This window comes from Hordeum vulgare, chromosome 3H (assembly GCF_904849725.1).
Source record: "Hordeum vulgare subsp. vulgare chromosome 3H, MorexV3_pseudomolecules_assembly, whole genome shotgun sequence".
Taxonomy (NCBI): Eukaryota; Viridiplantae; Streptophyta; class Magnoliopsida; order Poales; family Poaceae; genus Hordeum; species Hordeum vulgare.
In genome coordinates this window covers 1,825,660-1,844,675 of record NC_058520.1, presented here as the reverse complement: position 1 = coordinate 1,844,675, position 19,016 = coordinate 1,825,660, and the positions used below count along the sequence as shown (strand labels likewise).

At 43.3% G+C, this 19,016-nt stretch overlaps 2 protein-coding genes across 2 annotated transcripts; both read right to left on the bottom strand.

Annotated features, from left to right (window-relative positions):
* Positions 1-11,183: 11,183 nt before the first annotated feature.
* Positions 11,184-11,898, bottom strand: LOC123439096 (probable transcriptional regulator RABBIT EARS). Its single transcript, XM_045115842.1, has one exon. The coding sequence runs from the start codon at positions 11,837-11,839 to the stop codon at positions 11,417-11,419; it is 423 nt and encodes a 140-aa protein (XP_044971777.1). The 5' UTR covers positions 11,840-11,898; the 3' UTR covers positions 11,184-11,416.
* A 4,267-nt stretch (positions 11,899-16,165) lies between these two features.
* Positions 16,166-16,916, bottom strand: LOC123439095. The gene has a single exon (XM_045115841.1). It carries the CDS (start codon positions 16,839-16,841, stop codon positions 16,434-16,436), a length of 408 nt encoding a protein of 135 aa, XP_044971776.1. The 5' UTR covers positions 16,842-16,916; the 3' UTR covers positions 16,166-16,433.
* Between the last annotated feature and the right edge of the window lie 2,100 nt (positions 16,917-19,016).

Here is a 19,016-nt window from a genome sequence, read left to right as displayed (position 1 = left end):
TTGAAACAAACATGCTCGAATAGCTGGTTGATCGATGAGGTTCAGAAACACAAACATGCATTGTGTAATGAAAGAAAATAGGACTGCAATATGTGGTTGATGTTCCCCGTTGGATAGGCTGCCGCGACGGATTCGTTCCCCCGAGGCAGGGGGAACGAGCGAGCGAAATCGTTCGTCGGGATAACCCCCTGCAGATTACAAATTGTTCGTCAATAAAAAAGCAAGTCAGACCTAGAGCAAAGTTTGTACATTGGAATTTAGGAATTCCGGAGTACATACACATGGCAGAAAATGCTGAAATTTGCCATTGTATGTAAACTAAAAAATGACATGGTACATGGTATCTATACACAAAAGCCATGGTGAAAATAAAATATTTGCCATGTGAAATTTTCGAATTTAGAGAAGCACTGGATTTAGAGAGCATTAGCCTTCAGTAAGAAAAAACCTAGATGGAATCTAGTGTGCGAATTAGTTGTGGTCATTCTGAAACTACTTAGCAAAAGGAGCGCCTCTCGGCAAATAGAAACCTTGCCAAATTACTATGCAGATGGCCATGAAGTCGTTTTCGCCAAGTGTCGGTGTGAAAACCGACGGACCACAGAGAGAGGAAAGGACGGAGCGAGAAAGGAAAGTGAGTGAGCTAGGGTTTTGGAACGATAAACCGGATAAGGTTTTTTCTGGAACCGCCGCGAGGTCAGTGATGGGCTGGGCTTGTCAGTCGAGTGTGCATGAGCCTGCTCAGTCCAATTCATATATGCTTTATATTTAAACTGGATATGAGAAATGTCGGTTAGTTCGGCATTTGAGGCCGGTTTAAGGAGGCGTTTGAATCGATTTTTTGAGACCGATCCGGGATATGACGGGCTCGATGCTCTAAATAGTAACAAATGTGCAGGGCACGCGCGACAAGTGTTTTGTGTGTGTGACTCAATTAGCTAAGTACTGCTAACTAGGGAACAAACAAGTTTGGAAGATAAGACATGGGGCAGTGCGGGTGGCACGCGTGGTCGAGTGCTCCTAGGAGGATCCTCCGGCAGCCGCATGTGCGATGGAACAGGATCATGCTTGTTTTTGCTTGTGCCAAAATTTAGTATGCAAAACTCTGTCAAAATCACACTGATTGGAGAGATATCCGCGGAGCATCACCTCTAGTGGCTACACGTGAAGTAAGACATGCTCGAATTAAGGGGGTTGATCCATGGAATTGAGGGAGTTGTTGGCTCTGTTTTTTTAGCAGAATACAATCCAAGTCGCTCACATATACGAGCATACACTCACCCTTATGAACGCATGCATGCACATCCTACCCCTATGAGCACATTTAAAAGACTGAGCCGACACATCATCTTAGGATTGACGAAGTCGCCACAGACGTCTTCGTAGTCGACGGAAACGTCTCCTCCCATTAAACGCACACCGCCGGAAGACCTGGAATAAATCCAGGAACATGCAAGCATCAATGTCAAATCTAAAATTTAAACTCTGACGAGCAGGGAATACCACAGTACTCCTAACCATCCAACCACAGGTTGGTTTGCGGCTCTGGTTTTTTTTTTCATGATACGCGGGAAACCAAATAATGGCTTGTTCAAACTAAAGAGGGTCGATAGATGAGATTTTTCGTCCTTCCATGGTGTGCAGGTGGTTTGATGGACGTGTTTTTTTTCGTTCTTCTGAAATCCAAATTTTGAAATGAAATATATTTAAGCCGAGTGTCCAGATTGCACCTTTAATTATTTATGTCCTTCACGTTGATAGCTTTGAAATGTCCATCAAGGCCGATCTAGAGTTAGGAGGATTGTTAATCCTAGACGAGGAAATCTTCGCGTTGATGCCTTTAATTTTGAACTGAAATCCAAATATTGTGCGAATAGGAGGATTGTTACTCCTAGACAAGGAAATCTTCGCATTGATACCTTTAAGTTTGAACTGAAATCCAAATATTGAGCGAATAGGAGGATTGTTACTCCTAGACGAGGGAATCTTCTGATGAAAGTCTCTGACCTTATTGATCCATTCACGAACGTCTGGGATGAAGATTTGGTAACACAAACATTCGGGCCAATTGATGCTCGCAGAGTCTTGGCGAGCTCTTTCCCTATGCATAATATGTCGTATTTCATTTCCAAGAGCTCTTTCCCTATGCATAATATGTCGTATTTCATTTCCAAGAGCTATAAAAAAACGGTTTGTTTACTGTACTATCAGCTTATTGAGAGAAGTGGACTAAACAACACATACAGGAGGAAATTGGAATATGCAAATTGTATGGGTAGAAGCAAGATTAGTCCTATTTGGCAGAAGATTTAGACATTAGCTTGTCCGACGAAGGTAAAAATATTTATCTGATGTACGCTTCATAAGACCCTAACATGTTGTGTTACGTAGGCTAATAGACACATGAAAAACTCGCCCGTTTGCTAGCTTGTTCGAATGGACAAGAGGATACCAAGCACATGTTGTTTCTATGCCAGAAGGCGAGAGAAGTTTGGGATAAATTGGGAATGTATGGAACGCTTAAAAAAGCTTGTGTTGTTGATCATGCGGGAGAGGCAGCCCGTGAATTATTACTCCTTATGCCAGATCAAGAACTAGCTATTTCGGGTTTTCAAAATGGAAGGAGATGATTGCTATAATCGCGTGGTACTCATGTGTGATGGACATGATCTTGCTTGTTTTTGCTTGTGCAAAATCTAGTGGTGATAGGTTAAGACATGCTTGAATTAGGGAGGTTGATTATTCCTAAAATTTTGTCATCCTGTCCATGGGATTGAGGGGATTTTTGGATGTGTTTTTTCCCATGATACGTGGGAAATCACATAATCGCTTGTTCCAACTATGGCCCTGTTTGAAACCACTCAGATTATATAATACAGTTTTTATAATCTATTCAGTCTCCAAACAGAACAAATTATGATGTAGATTATAAAAACTAGATGGATAGATTATTAAAAACTCACAATCTATTCTACCCCGACTAAAATCAGATTATGGATTGTTCATGACCCATTATCCTTATAAAGTTTGAGATAATTACATTTCTGCCACCGTCACCCTCCTTTTAAGAAAACAAAGGGCAGACAGGCCATTATGCAATGTAAAATATGGATTATAGTTTTATATAATCTGGCCTCCAAACATGTTCACCTAGATTATTTTTTATACACCAGATTATATAATCTATCTTCATAATTCATATTATCATAATCTATTGTGGTTCCAAACAGGGCCTAAGGAGGGTCGATAGATGAGATTTTTGTCCCGTTTAAGGGGTGCAGGTGTTTTGACCCTATCGACGACCTCTTCATCACCAGCTTATACCGACTACCTTGCCTACATCGATTCGACCGTTTATGTTACTCCTCACACTCTGGAAATTTTGGGATGCTAGGAACAAAAAAAGTTTTCCAGAGTATGGACATTAATGCTAGTTGCTCTGTTCAAGCCATTTTAGAGGATCTTATTTATTCGTCTCACCGTCTCAATACGGACACATTGAAGGAACACGTCGCGCTGTCGTGCGATTTTCTCTCTTCATGTATTACGTGATCTATGTAACACTCAATTTTTTAAAATATATTCAGGTGGGGAGCCTTTCCCCCAAGGTGACCATTTCAAAAACAAATGTTGAGCGTGAGTGAAGGAACATTTTTCCAATTTTAACAACATTCATTCATCCATAATTACATTCATTTAGTTTGGAATCAAGGTTACAACATATATCAAAATCGAGCCACGCAAATGCATGGGTCACTGTGCTAGCTAGATTCAGTATTGTAGCTGTAGATACTTCCTACAAAGCTGAACTTTGAAAAATCCATATGCTCGCTCTAAGTTGACGGAGTATATTTTGTATATTATAATAATATAGCAGTAGTGAAAGATATTATCCATCGTGAATCATATCGTCATGGTGGTCATCCAGGCTCACGTCTCTCACGAAACGAGCGGCAAGCTCGTGCTCATCCACCCCGCCGACGACCTGGATCTTGTGTTCACTCGGCAAGATGGCGTTGAAGCCGGCGATGAGGTCCGGTCTATCTCTGAACAGCTCCCCCACCCTCGACGCCACCTCCTCGATGCCGATCCTGCCATGAAACCATGCATGCATGCATCAACCCACAGCTCGCTCAACAATATTACTCCCTCCGTAAACTAATATAAGAGCATTTCCAACACTATTTTAGCAATCTAAACGTTTTTATATTAGTTTATAGAAAAAGTAGTTATTAACCACTTTTTAACCTTCAATAATGGATCAGTACGTACGTCCTGTAGTCGTCCGATATGATGCGGAGGAACTCGAGGTACGTGGCCGGTTGTGTGTCCATCACCGCCTTCACGAAGCTCGCCGGCTCCTTGATACCCGCCGCTTGTTCGTCCGATAGACGGATCCGGTGGCCCTTGGGCAAGAAGGAGTTAAAGCCGACGATGAGGTTCCGGCTGTCCAGGAACAGCGCCGCCACCCTCGACCCCACCTCCGTGACGCCGATCCTGCATGCAGGCACTCATACGTACGTTGGGTTGACCCATCACCGATACATGGAGCAAATACGTCGGTCGATCGACATGGATTGGATTGGACATACCTGCTGTTCCTGTAATCGCGCATGAGGTCGACGAACTCGCTGTACCTCGCCGGATGGCTGTTCTCGAGGGAGGCCTTCACAATCTTCATGTACCTCACCGCGTCCTCCATCTCCAAAAACTGCGGGCGGCTGTCCGCTGCCGCCATTGGAGCTTCTTCCTCTTGATTCTTCCCAGCTAGCTTGGTTGGACTACTGATGTGTGTCTTTGATACGATCAAACCCAACTACGTACCATCATGCATATATTAAAACATACTATAAACGAATCCGTGTCCATCTAGTAATTACTTTGTCCTTGACTCGCAGCCGAACTCGGACGTACGTAGATGAAGTATAGCACCAGGACTTTCAACGCCAGAGGCCAAGACTAAAACCAACTTGAAAATTAGCTACCCGGATGGAGCACATGCCAGCACCCACGTACGAGTCGTCCTATTCCTCGCCTAGGTTGCTTGTAGTGGCCCGGCCCGCCAATTTTCATTCTGTTCGATTGGTTTTTCTTTTAACTGAGTACAATTAAGGCCGCTTACATACACGAGCATACATTCATCTTAATGAACGTATGGACGTACTTCCTATCCCGATTAGCATCTCAGAGAGACTGAGTCTACATATCATCTTTAGATTGACAAAGTCGCCACATATGATCCCGATGAGCACCTAGAGACTGAGTGAGACATCATCTTTAGATTGACGAAGTCCCCACACACGATCCCGATGAGCACCTAGAGACTGAGTGAGACATCATCTTTAGATTGACGAAGTCGCCATAGACGACCCCGATGAGCACATGTGGGAGACTGAGCCGGCACATCATCTTTAGATTCACGAAGTCGTCACAGACGCCTTTGTAGTTGACGGTTAGGTCTCCCTTCAGTGAATGCACATCGCCGAAAGGCCTGGAATAAATACAAAAGTGCAAGCATCAATGTCCAGTCTAGGACTTGAACTCTGGTGAACAAGTGTCATGGTATTTCCACGACAGATGCCAGCGATGGCTTAAGTCGTGGTTTGAGGCCGACGGGTGCCGGCGGCGCTCGGAGACGGATGAGGGTCCAAGACAAATGACGCAAGGCGTACCCAAGTTTAGGACGCTGCGATGGAGGTAATACCCCTATTCCCGTCGGAGTGACTATAAATGATCATAATACAATGGTGCTCCCAGAGCTGTTAGTGAGGAGGAAGAAGGAGCTCTCGCTATCAGCCTTGCTACCTCGGGTGTGTGGGCTCATGGTCGACCCCCTCTAGGGGGGGGGGGGGATGGGGTGGCTTCATAGTGCAGACAATCTAATACAATATGGTTGTAAATAAGGGTGCGGGCACCGGCTGCCAGCCTCTTAGGCCGGCTGTGGGGCCCGCCGGATGCAAGCCTCTCAGGCCGGCTGCGGGGCCGTCGGTGGTCGTTTCTTGTCGAACGCGGGGCCCGTCGGCTGCACGCCTCAGGACAGCATGCGCCGTTGTCATGGAGTAGTTAGGCGCACGCCTACTGCAGGGCAGGACCGCTCGGTCAAGGTCAGCGGTATCTGCGGCCTTGTAGCCATGACTCACCCCTGTCAGGGGTCTGCTAGCCACACGGGCTCGGGTCATGTAGCCACGCGAGTCTCGTCATGGAGGTTGTGTCTTGTTGTTATACGGCTGCTGCCATAGCTAGCTGGTCAAGCCAATCGTTGCCCAGTCAGCTGTTGATCGAGGGGCCGACTTGCAAGGTGAGTCGGCCAGCTGGCCAGGCGACACAGGGGGGCCAATCGGCCCCCAAATGTCTCGGAATTTGACCTCCTCTGCTTTGGTATATCCGGGGGTCATATCTCCATCGGCAGGGCATATCACTACCCTCATAACCATCAAACCACAAGTTGGTTTGCAGTTCGATTGGTTTGGATACCCGGAGTTACAGCATGGCTCTCAGAAACAGAGAAAAAACTTATATATTTTTTCTTCCGCGAGAGGTAAATCCAACGATGAAAATGGTTATCGATTTGGACGCACGGTTTAAGAGATAAAACGTTTTGGATAAATAAATCTATGGAAAAAAAACTTCTAGATTACGACAAGTGATGCTTTTATACTAGTGCACTACTTGTCATAATCTGAAAAGATGAAAGCGCTCCTTCCAATGGATATCCCTTTGTTAACTCGCGTGACCCTACCCCTAAGGGATACAACTTGTTTCTTAAGGGATACAGCTATGTGCTCCCCGCAGCGAGTTCTACCACACAAGTCCACTGCGGGGAGTAGGTATTCGGCCGATGCAGTAACCCTGTGCTATGATCATCGCCTTCATTTCCCCCTTTTTAATTCACACCTTTGTTGTTAGATTTTTTTTTATTTTCTTTATATTTTATATTTTCTAAAATATTATCAAAAAAAAATTCAATAAAATGTCAAAATGTTAATCTTCAATTTCAAAATTTTCAAACATGTATAAAATACATAATCTAAATAATAAGTAGAAAAACGTTAATCATCTTTCCAAAAAATGTTAATCATGTGTACAGAATATTTTTGGGACATTTCAAAATATGTCACGTGTTGCAAGAAAAATGCTCATGACATTTAAAAACAATTGTGTAATTTGAAAAGTGTGTTGTACATTCAGGGAAACATATCTTACCCTTTTAAGTGTTCACGCGTTTCAAAATTTTGTTTGTATGATTTTCAACAAATTAGTTGTACAATGTAGAAAAACCGAAGTTAAAAATATTCTAAGGTGCATTTGAAAAATTCTTAACATGTATCCAAACAATGTTCAAAATATATTTTTGTTAAATAATGTTAATGATCTATTTGAAAAATATGAAATTTTATACAAAGTGTTTTAGATGTACTCCCTCCATTCTATAATGTACGGCGTTTTTTGACATTAGCGTAGTGTCAAAAAAATGTCTTACACCATGCGACAGATAGAGTATATTAGAAATGTACCATGGCTATGAGAAAAATAGAAATCAAAACATATATTTGAAAAATGATAATCATGTATCTGAAAAATACTAAACATGTAGAATGCTTTGGTTTGAAAAGATGTACAATGCATTGAATTAGGAAAACAGAAAAAACAAAGATACTCGGTGAAAACCGAAGAAACAAACAAAGAAAACCAAATAAAAATATAAAACAGAAAACAAAACGAAAAATAAACAGAATCAAAGGAAACCTAAGACAATATAAAAGGAAAGAGGTAAAATCATAGAAAAAAACAAGGAAATATCCTCGCACTGTGATACTACAGTGTTGGGCTTTCCTAAATGAAAATTTCTACATGGGAATTGGTGCAGGCGAGACATAACCATTGCGTGGCCTAAGCTAGTGTTGCCAGAAGGTTTTCTTAGCGAGCGCTCCTTCGGAAGCCTCCCAACTATCACTCCCATGTGTCGTCATTGGACGCGTTCTCAGCCTCCGTCACGTGTCACGTTCTGAGTGATCTCTTTGCATTTATTTTTCAATTTTCCGCACGCATTTACGTTTCTGGTGATTTTTTTTTGGTGATTTTTGGTATTCCGGTTTCCATTGTGTTTCTTAGCTTTCAGACGAGAAATATTCAAAAACAATTGGTACTGTGTTTTTTCTTCAAAGAAAAGCATGATTTTTCTTTCGCACAAGGTACGGTTGTGCCTCTCAAAAACGAAAAAAGCATGTTCTTTCCTTATCGAGGGACAGGCACTAATTTGTTTTCGCGAGAAGCACAGCTATTTTTTTCTTTTGTGTGAGGCAAGGTTTTTCCCTTTTTTTTCTTTCACGAAAGGCATGATTATTTTGTGAAAAATAAAGTACGTCAAAATCTATCAACATTGGATCTAGTTTTGAAGATCTCGATGCGGAGAATCCAACGGTAAAAATGGTTAGAGATTTGAATGCACGGTTTAAGAGATAAAATATTTTAAAACATAACGGATATACGAAAAAAAACTTTCGAATTACGGCAAATGACACACATTGAGTACGTCACTTGTCACAACCTTATATGTATGAGTGATCTTTGAAAGAAATGCTTTTCAATTGACGAAAGGAATACTTCTCAATCATGTAGTTTACAGGTCCGTTCTCTGTTGCTATTTTACATTTGCTGCCAGCTCGTGTGTGTTCGTTCGTTCAGATTAACATTTTCTCGTTCTATAGTTGGGATTTCTTTCTTAAAAAATCTATCTAGAAGCGCCGCATTTCGAACATTCGGTGCGGCGGGTCATGCATGTATGCAGTCATCGAATTAATTCTAAACGATCGAAATTTAAAAACTTTTATGTCTTAAACCGTTCATTCGATCAATTATCCGTTTTTGCCGTTGACTTTGTTTCGATAAAATCTTCAAAACTAGATCCCATGTTGACATGTTTCGACAACTTTTTTTTTACTCGTACTTACCACATTTATTGCACTTACTTGTCATATTAGTAAGTACTTACTTGTCTGATAAAATATAACTTAATTGCCATTTTTTTGGAAATTGCGTATAGATATGACATCTCGGCATAATTAAAATGACAAGCACAAATAACTTTTTTTAGGCGATTACGGATAAAAATATGACAACTCAACATTTTTTAAACCGGTGATCACAAGAAATCTTTTTTGATCATCGTTTCTAAATATGACAGCTCGGCATAGTTAAACTGACATGCACATAAAATAATTTTCTGATAAAGTTGTAGGTAAACATGATAAGTTGGTATATTTAAATTGGCAACACACAACCTATGCCATCTTTTTATATTATGTATAATAAAAACTGCTACAACGCTTTGTACGAAACAACATAAAAAAGTGTCAATCAAGTTAATTTTTCAGGCAAGTAAGTGGCTAATAATATGGCAAGTCCGTCAAAAAATTGTGACAAGTATGAATAGAAAAAAATAGTTGATGAAACATGTCAACATGGGATCTAGTTTCGAAGAACTCGTCGCGAGAAAGTCAATGGTGAAAGCGGATCATTGATTGAATTAATGATTTTATAGATAAAATTTTTGAATTTCAAACATTAATAAAAATCTTTGTTGACTTCATCCCATGCATGCATAGGAGAGAGAGGGGACTAGCCGCATTATGGCAATACTTAGCTTACTTTTTAAGTGATGGCAATACTTATCTTAGTAGTACTAATAGATCATGCCTTTTTTATTTTTCTTTAGCCACGTTGTGCATGTCAGGGTGGAGTTGCACTGCATGTGTACTGCTCCACTACATATGCATGTGAGGCGACCTCGCACATGCATGGACACGGCCTACCAGTGCATGCCATTTTTGCTAGCTAGCGGCCGCCGCACGGAAGTGCTAATTTGCGGCGCCGCTAGGTAGTGCAGTCCTTCTTTCTTCTCTCTATCTAATGGGCTCTGGTCCGGTTTTGTCATTTTTTTTTCTTCTTCTTTTTCGTGATTTCTTTTCAGTTTTCATTGCTTTCTTTTCTATGTGTTTCTTTTTCAGTTTTCTTTGGTTTTTATTTATATTTCCTATCTTTCTTCCGGTTTTCTTTGGTTGTTAACAGTTGTATTTTTCTCTATTGGTTATGTTTCTTTTTCATTCTTTGGTTGTTAATGGTTGTATGTTTCTCTATTGGCTATCTTTCTTTTTCATTCTTTGGTTTTAACTGGTTTTCTTCGTTAAAATGTCTTTCTATTGTTTTTCCTTGTTTTTATCCTTTTTTTTCTTTATTCCTTTTTCCTTTGATTTTCACCGGCTTTCTTTGTTTCGTTATGTTTCTATCTTGTTTTCTTGGTTTTTCTCTTTTTTTTTCAGCAGATAGCTGGGTGTCTCTTGCCTAGTCTTACTTCAACACACTATGTTTTTATTTGTTATTCATGCTTCGATTCAAATATCTAACCCTCGCTAATTATGACAACTCAGGGTGGGAGAGGAGGAGAGAGAGTTTCCTCGCATGGATCCATTATTTGCCCTGTTACTAGAAAATGGAATTCTCCATTTATAAATTTAAAACACATCGAGGTAGCCCTATTTTTCACATCATTGTGGCGTTAACAAATTCCTAATTTGGATGTGCAGTCTTGCTTGCAAGGACGCACCGTGCAATGCCATGTGCACAGCACACGTATCTTGATGCCCGCATACATGTCAGTCAGATAGTCCGAAGGTAACATTGGTCGTACGGCTTTCATGCATGGTTCATGCATGCAAGCATGAAGAGATTCCTCACCATGCTCAAGCTGCCTAAGAAAAGACTTTACTCTTTTTTTATAAAGGTGAAAACGGATTGATAAAGGGAAGGCATGCAGCTCCCAATTTCATTTAAATTAATAAATAGTTCATCCACATCAACAAGGATGCGTCTAAATCAGGTTTGGCCACAGCACTAGCTACCAGGTGACAATAACCTCGCAAAAGCTGCACAACTTGAACACGGATTTTTTTTTCTTCTCTTTCTTTTTGCAAAGGATGCGTCTAAATCAACGAGACAAAATTTACAATGAGTAACCTCATTACTCAAAAAACAATGAGTAACCTCGCAAGAAAGAACCCGGAGTTGATGTAAAGAAAACCTTGATGTAATATACTCCCTCCGTTCCTAAATATAAGATTTTTTAAAGATTACATTACGGATTACATACGAAGTAAAATGATTTAATCTATACTTTAAAATATATCTATGTACATCCATGTCTAGTTCATAGTGAATGTATAAAAGGTGTTATATTTAAAAACAGAGGGAGTATTTAACAACTCGGAGACGGGGGAAGACCATAGGTAGTAGTAGTGCAAACCAAATTATATGTACAGTACAGGACGAACGCGCGCACACACATCTAGCTAGTTCAACAAGGGAAGGAGGAAAAGAAGATTGAAAGGAAGATAATAAAACGTACACACGAGGTAGCTAATTAAAGCTTGAGGTTGAGATCAAGCTGCTGCTGCTGCGTCTGCTTCTGGCCGTTGCTGTCAAGGCGCGCGTTTGGCCATCTCGCCGGCGCCATTGCCGCCACGGTGGCCGGCCAGATACCTTGCTCGGATTGGAGGTAGAGGTGGGGGTTCCAGCTGCCGACCCGCTCCCTCTTGTGCACGTTCTGGTGGCCACCGAGCGCCTGCGACTTGAGGAACTTTTTGTCGCAGAAGAGGCACGAGAACAGCCGCCTCGATCTTGCCTCGCCGTCACGTCCACCATGGCCGCCGTCGCCGGCAGAGAGGTCTTCTCCTTCAGCCCAGAAGGAGGAGGAGGAGGGTGGTGGTGGTGGTGATGGCTTCATGGGGGCAAGCGTGAGGGACAGGTCTAACGAAGCGGCTGCGGCATGGGGAGCCGCATCCATCGGAGAAGAGGAAGAGGAAGATATTTGGTGGCCAGCTCTGCTTCACCCTCTACCTCTAGCCTTGCTAGCTGCGTGGGTTTATAGATGGAAGCGTGCCACTTGCTAAATATGGGAGCAGCATTCATTATTGCAGAGGGCCACCAACGTCCACCGTGTGTGGGCCCCACCAGCTATAGCCAACCACAGAGGAACATCAGCCCATGAGAAGGACGTCGAGGCACATCATGGCTACACTAGTGAGTACTATCATCTTCATGGTGGTAACAGTTTGGTGGTGATTCTTGTCTATACTAAGCATGCTTTCCACTCTTCCCTGTGACGTCCAAGCGTTTTCCTCTCTTCCCTTCCCTGGCAGTTGGAACCCTAGCCACCGCCAGGAGAAGGCAATCTTCCAGTATTCTCCTCCGACGGCTCTCCTCTGCTAGCGACCTCGGTTGTCGGTGGTGAGGAGCATCGTCAGATCCACGCGTGTGTACCATTTTTAGTTCTTGTAGTCTAGGTTTTTAGGTTGTTTGTGTCTTGGTTTCGGCAGTGGTGATGGCGACGTTGAATAAAGATTGTTCGAATCTTTCCCTGACGAGGCCATCGGTGCTATGGTTGTGGATGGATTTGGAAACCAGACTATTCAAGCAAGGATGGCGTAGCAGCGGCGGCATCCTCGTGGTGGACTTGTGTCCTCGTGCTCCGTCGTTGCGATGTCGTTTGCTCCAACATCGACGTGGAGCTTGGGAGGTAGTCCATGGGCGGATGCAGATTGTGGTCTGCATCGACGACATCTGGAAGAAGAACCGTGTGCTGGGTTCATGGTTCATGGATGACACGTATGGTTTCTCCTCCTTCGACGTCTTAGTCATGGTGGGGTGCCAGATCTGGAGTTCGATGACGTGTCTAGGGAATTGCCCCTATCTGATTCGTTCAACGCAAAGGCTTTATTTTTAATAAGTCACCTTAAAGATCCGTCAAGCTGCATATCAGCCATAGGAGTAGCGACAGATGTTGCCAAGATGGTGGATTCAGACATATTGTTGTACTGCTTTGTAAGGTCCTCGAGAATAATCAATAAAATGGCCGCATGCATCTTCCAGATGCAGAGGCAGGAGGTCATCCTCCTTAAAAAAAAAAAAAAAAAAAAAAAAAAGGCCACGTCCGAGAAGAGAGGGCCGGACTGAGGAAGATATTTGCTGGCCAGCTCTGCTAATCCAAAGATGGAATCTGTGGCTTTCAGCTGCGTGGGTGGGTGTGGAATGAATTTGGAGTTTATAGATGGAAGGGTACCACTTGCTAAATCTAGGAGCTGCATTATTGAGAGGGTGGGGCCCACCTGCCATAGCCAAGAACAGAGGAACACCAGCCCATGAGAGAAGGACGTCGAGGCCAACCACATCATGGCTACAGAGGTGGTAACAGTTTGCTGGTGATTCTTGTCTATACCTTGTTGTGATCCTTATTATTTTATGCAAAGGTCAAAAGCAGATCGAGCAACACCGCACCTGAACTATGTTTACACTACATCAAGGGATTACTCATCTTACCCAAAAAAAAAAGGGTTGTGTGGTTAGTCGACTCGTGCATGGCGACGTGTGGAGGAACAAATTATAACAAAGTGATCGTGGTAGAGCGAAACGTCAGAGGGTTAGACGGACACCTCAAATGATTCCTCATACGTTCGTGTATGCGCCTGGTCAGTGACCCGATAAAAGAGAGAAGAAAACATGTTATACAACCAAACCTCTCATATCATCTCTATACGCTAGGTTTGTCTGCGAACAGTCATATCCATCTCAAATATGGGATGGATATGAGGGCTCGCGGACGCGACCCCACGCGGACCATATTTTCTTTTCTTTACTTATTCTTTTATTTCTTTCTTTTCCTCTTCATCAATCACATGCGAGTGACCGGACATATGAGAAAGAAAATGAGGAGTGTGGTTGCACGGACGGACAAATAAAGGAGACGACCGGCCACTGACCGGACGCGTCCGCGGACGTTTAAGGGTCATATTTACAATGTCCGGCTATAGATGCTTTTAGAGCATCTACAGCCGGACCCCTCAAATGCGGACATTGACCGACGCCTCAAATAGTGCAGTCTAGATCCTGACAACTCAAAACTAATATCTTAAATCCTTACAACCCATGCAACTACTACGTGGACGCACACATGTCGTCCGACTACTCTATCACTGCTATATTTCCATCCTATATATATGTAAATAGGTGATCACAATTACATATATGCAAACATGAACCTCAACAAGCTACCATGAATAGGAAGAGACACAGCTCAATATGCAGTCGCACATGCAAAAAGGCTAGTTGTTTCTACTGGTTCAAACTTTTTTACCAATATACAATAATTATTACGAAGAAACGTGTGTGTATATATATATATATATTTACAGTCAGTTTTGCTACCAGTGTTGGTGAACTTTATAATAGATCCGAGCCTTTTTTAAAGAAAAAAAAGTTGATTATGATGTACCATCAAAATCTTGACACGTATGAATAGGTTGCTTATACTTTTCAAATTGTAGTTGGGACAAAGGGCATCATTGGATTAGGATCTTCATCAACATCATTGGCATATATATATATTTTTTGCTCTTCCTTCAATTTAGCCAAGGTGCCAAGACATGCATGCACCATATGTCGGCACATAACAAGAAAACCTATACATGGCCAAAAGGAGATGCCTCCGCAAACGTCCTGACAAGGCCATGCATGCCAAGACATACACATCACTTCAGCAGACATACAATGCTCAAGTCACAGACTATAGTCTACATCATCCTTTCTTAGAAAAGTTACAATGCATGCATCAACTGTGCACACGATGCTCGATCATGGCCTCCTGGGCCGTTGGACGTACGGCACCACTGCTGGCGCATCTACCATTTTTTTATCAGCGCTGGCAACGGAACGGATGAGTACTATTAACATATTCCGCTTAAAAAAAGGCGCTGGCAAAGAAAGGAGCCTCCATTGCAGAAGATGGAGAGATATTTGCAGGTCAGCTTGGCTTCTATTGTGGTTTTCACCCTCTAGCCTACTGCTAGCCATGGGTTAGATGTTTCTAGATGGAAGCGTACCACTTGCTAAATCTCGGAGCCACATTAGAGCGAGTGGGGACGAGGTCCATGATACCCCCCCCCCCCCCCACCCACCACACTGGTATAGCAAATCACGAGGAACACGAGCCGAGAAGGACGTCGAGGTACATCATGCCTACAGAGGCGGTGACAGCTTGGTGGTCATTCTTGTTGATATCGTGCATTTATTGATCATTATTCTCTTATGTAAAGGTTAAAACCATGGGGAAAAAACCACCTGTGCCCTGTTTCCACTAATGAAAAAACCACATTACACTAGTAGAAAATAGGACTTTCATTCTAATCGGATCGAAGCAATAGTCCCAATCGCATTACGAACCGAGGCTAATGTGAGCATTACAACAAAAGTGATAATTTGTGACGCTCGTTCCATGACGATTCAATGAAAAAACGTCACAGCTTGTGAAATTAAGATGATTCCATGACGTTTTTTTACTGAATCATCACAGAATGTGCGTCACAGATTATAATCGAGCATTAGTCCTGGTTCGAACGGTTAGGACGTCAGACGAAGCTCGGCAGGCAGTTCCGGATCAAATGGGATCTTTAGTTCCGGTTGGAGACACCGACCAAGACTAAAGGGATTGCGGCAGGCACCATACCATTTAGCCCCAAGGGCCAACATTGGTCGTACGGCTTTGCATGCATGGTCCATGCAAGCATGAAGAGATTCCTCACCATGTTCAAGCTGCTTAAGAAAAGACTTGTACTCTTTCTATACCTAAATTACATAAATTTGATAAAAACTAGACTAGTTCTTTCCACCTATAAGTATTACAAGCATTTCACTTGACTGTTACACTAGTCATTTTGCCAGTAACGACGGCGGCGGTCGCTAAATCAAATTAGAGCAGGTGCTAGATCATGTAAGCATTGTAGCTTCTTTCAATTTTTGTGTAGCTGCAGCTGAGAACAACGTGAAGAACTGATGTACTACCAGAATGCATATATATAAATTCAAAAATACCTATAAAAGGTGAAAACGGATTGGTAAATGGAAGGCATCTCCCAATTTCATTGAAATTGATAAATAGTTCATCCACATCAACAAGGATGCATCTAAATCAGGTTCGGCCACAGCACTACCAGGTGACAAAACCATGCCCGAAAGCTACACAAACCAGCACCGATCGAATGACAAAAATCATAACACAACGACCATGGAAGCAAAAGCTGCAAAACCTGATCACGGAATTTTTCTAGTATTTGTTTTTGCCCATATATATCCGAACAAATCAATGAGACAAAATTTGCAATGAGTAACCTCGCAAAATAGAACCCGGAGTTGATGTAATTTAACAACTCGGAGACCAGGGGAAGACCATAGGTAGTAGTAGTACAAACCAAATTATATGTACAGCACAGGTCGAACATGCGCACACACATCTAGCTGACTAAATAGCTAGCTACTTCAACAAGGGAAGGAGGAAAAGAAGATTGGACGGAAGATAATAAAAACGTACACACCATCGAGGTAGCTAATTACAGCTTGAGGTTGAGATCAAGCTGCTGCTGCTGCATCCGCTTCTCGCCGTTGACGTCAAGGCGCGGGTTTGGCCATCTCGCCGGCGCCATTGCAGCCACGGAGGCCGGCCGGTCACCTTGCTCGGATTGGACGTAGAGGTTCGGGTTCCAGCTGCCGGCACGCTCCCTCTTGTGCACGTTCTGGTGGCCACCCAGCGCCTGCGACTTGAGGAACTTCTTATCGCAGAAAAGGCACGAGAACAGCCGCGCCGATCTTGCCTCGCCGGCATGGCCACCATGGCCGCCGTCGCCCTCGCCGGCCCAGAAGGAAGAGGAGGAGGAGGGTGGTGGTGGTGATGGCTTCATGGGGGCAAGCGTGAGGGACAGGTCTAGGGAAGCGGCTGCGCCATGGGGAGCCACATCCATCGGAGAAGAGAGGAAGATATCTGCCTCTCCTGTAGTGGCTAGCTGAGCTGAATCTGTGGCTTTCAGCTGCGTGCGTGGGTGCGGAATGAATGAGGAGTTCATAGATGGAAGCGTACCACTTGCTAAATCCAGGAGCTGCTGCATTATTGAGAGGGTGGGCCCCACCTGCCATGCATGGCCAACCACAAAGGAACACCAGCCCATCAGAGAAGGACGTCGTCGAGGCCAACCACATCATGGCTACAGAGGTGAGGTGGTAACAGTTTGGTGCTGATTCTTGTCTATACCTTGTTGTGATCTTCATTATTTTATGCAAAGGTCAGAAGCAGATCGAGCAACACCGCACCTGAACTATGTTTCCTTTTTTTTTTTTTTTGCGGGGACCTGAACTATGTTTCCACTACACCAATGATTGTGGCCCGATCAAGGGATTACTGATTTTACCCAAAAAAAAAGGCAGTTGCATGGCGACGTGTGGAGGACAGATTCACAAAGTGAGTGGGAGTAGCAACAAATAAATAACCTTGGTGTTGATGTTATCGCGGGTATCTACAGCCAGACCTCCTATATCCTCTTTAAACGTTTATAAGTAAAAAAAGACGGTTAGTTAAGTCATTACTCTGTCGATAATGTGTGGGGCGCTTCGGATAGGCTCAAGGGTTCAATGACGACAAGTAAGTCCAAGGTGTTGGTCCTTAGGGACATGCACACTGTCATCGATAACAATGCATAAGCGACTGGTTCTATCATACCAGCAATAGTAGTCGCTCGATGCTCCAAAAACCTCAATGCAATCTTCATGATGTTTGGGGTGTTTTGTAGTGTTGGTGAACTTTATAATAGATCCGAGCCTTTTTTAAAAGAAAAAAAGTTGATTATGATGTACCATCAAAATCTTGACACGTATGAATAGGTTGCTTATACTTTTTAAGTTGTAGTGGGGACAAAGGGCATCATTGGATTAGGATCTTCATCAACATCATTGGCATATATATATATATATAGGTCTTCTTTTTTTGCTCTTCCTTCAATCTAGCCAAGGTGCCAAGACATGCATGCACCATATGTCGGCACATAACAAGGAAACCTATACATGGCCAGAAGGAGATGCCTCCGCAAACGTCGTCCTGACAAGGTCTGAATCATGACCGGGCCATGCATGCATACCAAGACGATGCTGGCATACAATGCTCAAGTCACAGTCAATAGTATATATACATCGTCCTTTCTAAGAAAAGTTACCATGCATCAACTGTCCACACGATGCCTCCACGGCCATTGGACGTACGGCACCACTGCTGGCTCATCTGTTTTTTTTATCAGCGCTGGCAACGGAACGAATGACTATTATTAATATATTCTACTTAAAAAAAGAGGAGCCTCCATTGGAGAAAATTTAGAGATATTTACAGACCAGCTCGGCGTCGACTGTGACTTTCACTCTCTAGCCTACCACATTAGATGTTTGAGCTCACAAGGACGCCGAGGTACATCATGCCTACAGAGGTGGTCACCCACTAAACGCCTACCCTGGTGTGTTTCCTATTTATCTATTCACATTCTTTAATTTTCACCTATTTTTTAGTAATAATAATAGAATTATAGGCGAAAATGACCGAAATTGCCACCAGGCCCAACCCAGCCGGCAGATGGCATATTTGTTTTCTCTCTCCCGTTCACTCTCATCTCTCTCTCAATCAAACTCTCTGTCCCCAACTTTCAAAATCACCCATCAACTCAATCTCTACCCACATCGCATCCCTCTCTCCTCCCCTACCCCACCCCAAGCCACACAATTCATCCACACCAAGTAACTCACTCGGTCATCTCCTTGTCAGCCTTCTCTATCTCCTGCAACCCCTCGCTGCAGCGACCAACGCCGGCCGATTCCGATGAGCCTCAACGACAATGGTCGGCGTGCATCTCTGCGTGGACCTCGCCTGCCTTGATGTGTCCTTTCCTCCGGCCAGATCCTCTGATCACGGCCTCCGATGCTCGTGACCAACCCTCCCCGTATATTGGTTTCTGGAACGGCTTCGCCTTCATCGGCGGCGTGGCTCCAGTCTCCCTAGCGGCTCCTCTATGGTGGCAGTTGTGCACAGCATGTGCTACAATATTGCCATGGTGAGCTGACTCCTCGCTGATTGCGTTTGTTTTCCTCCAAGCTTAAAGGGT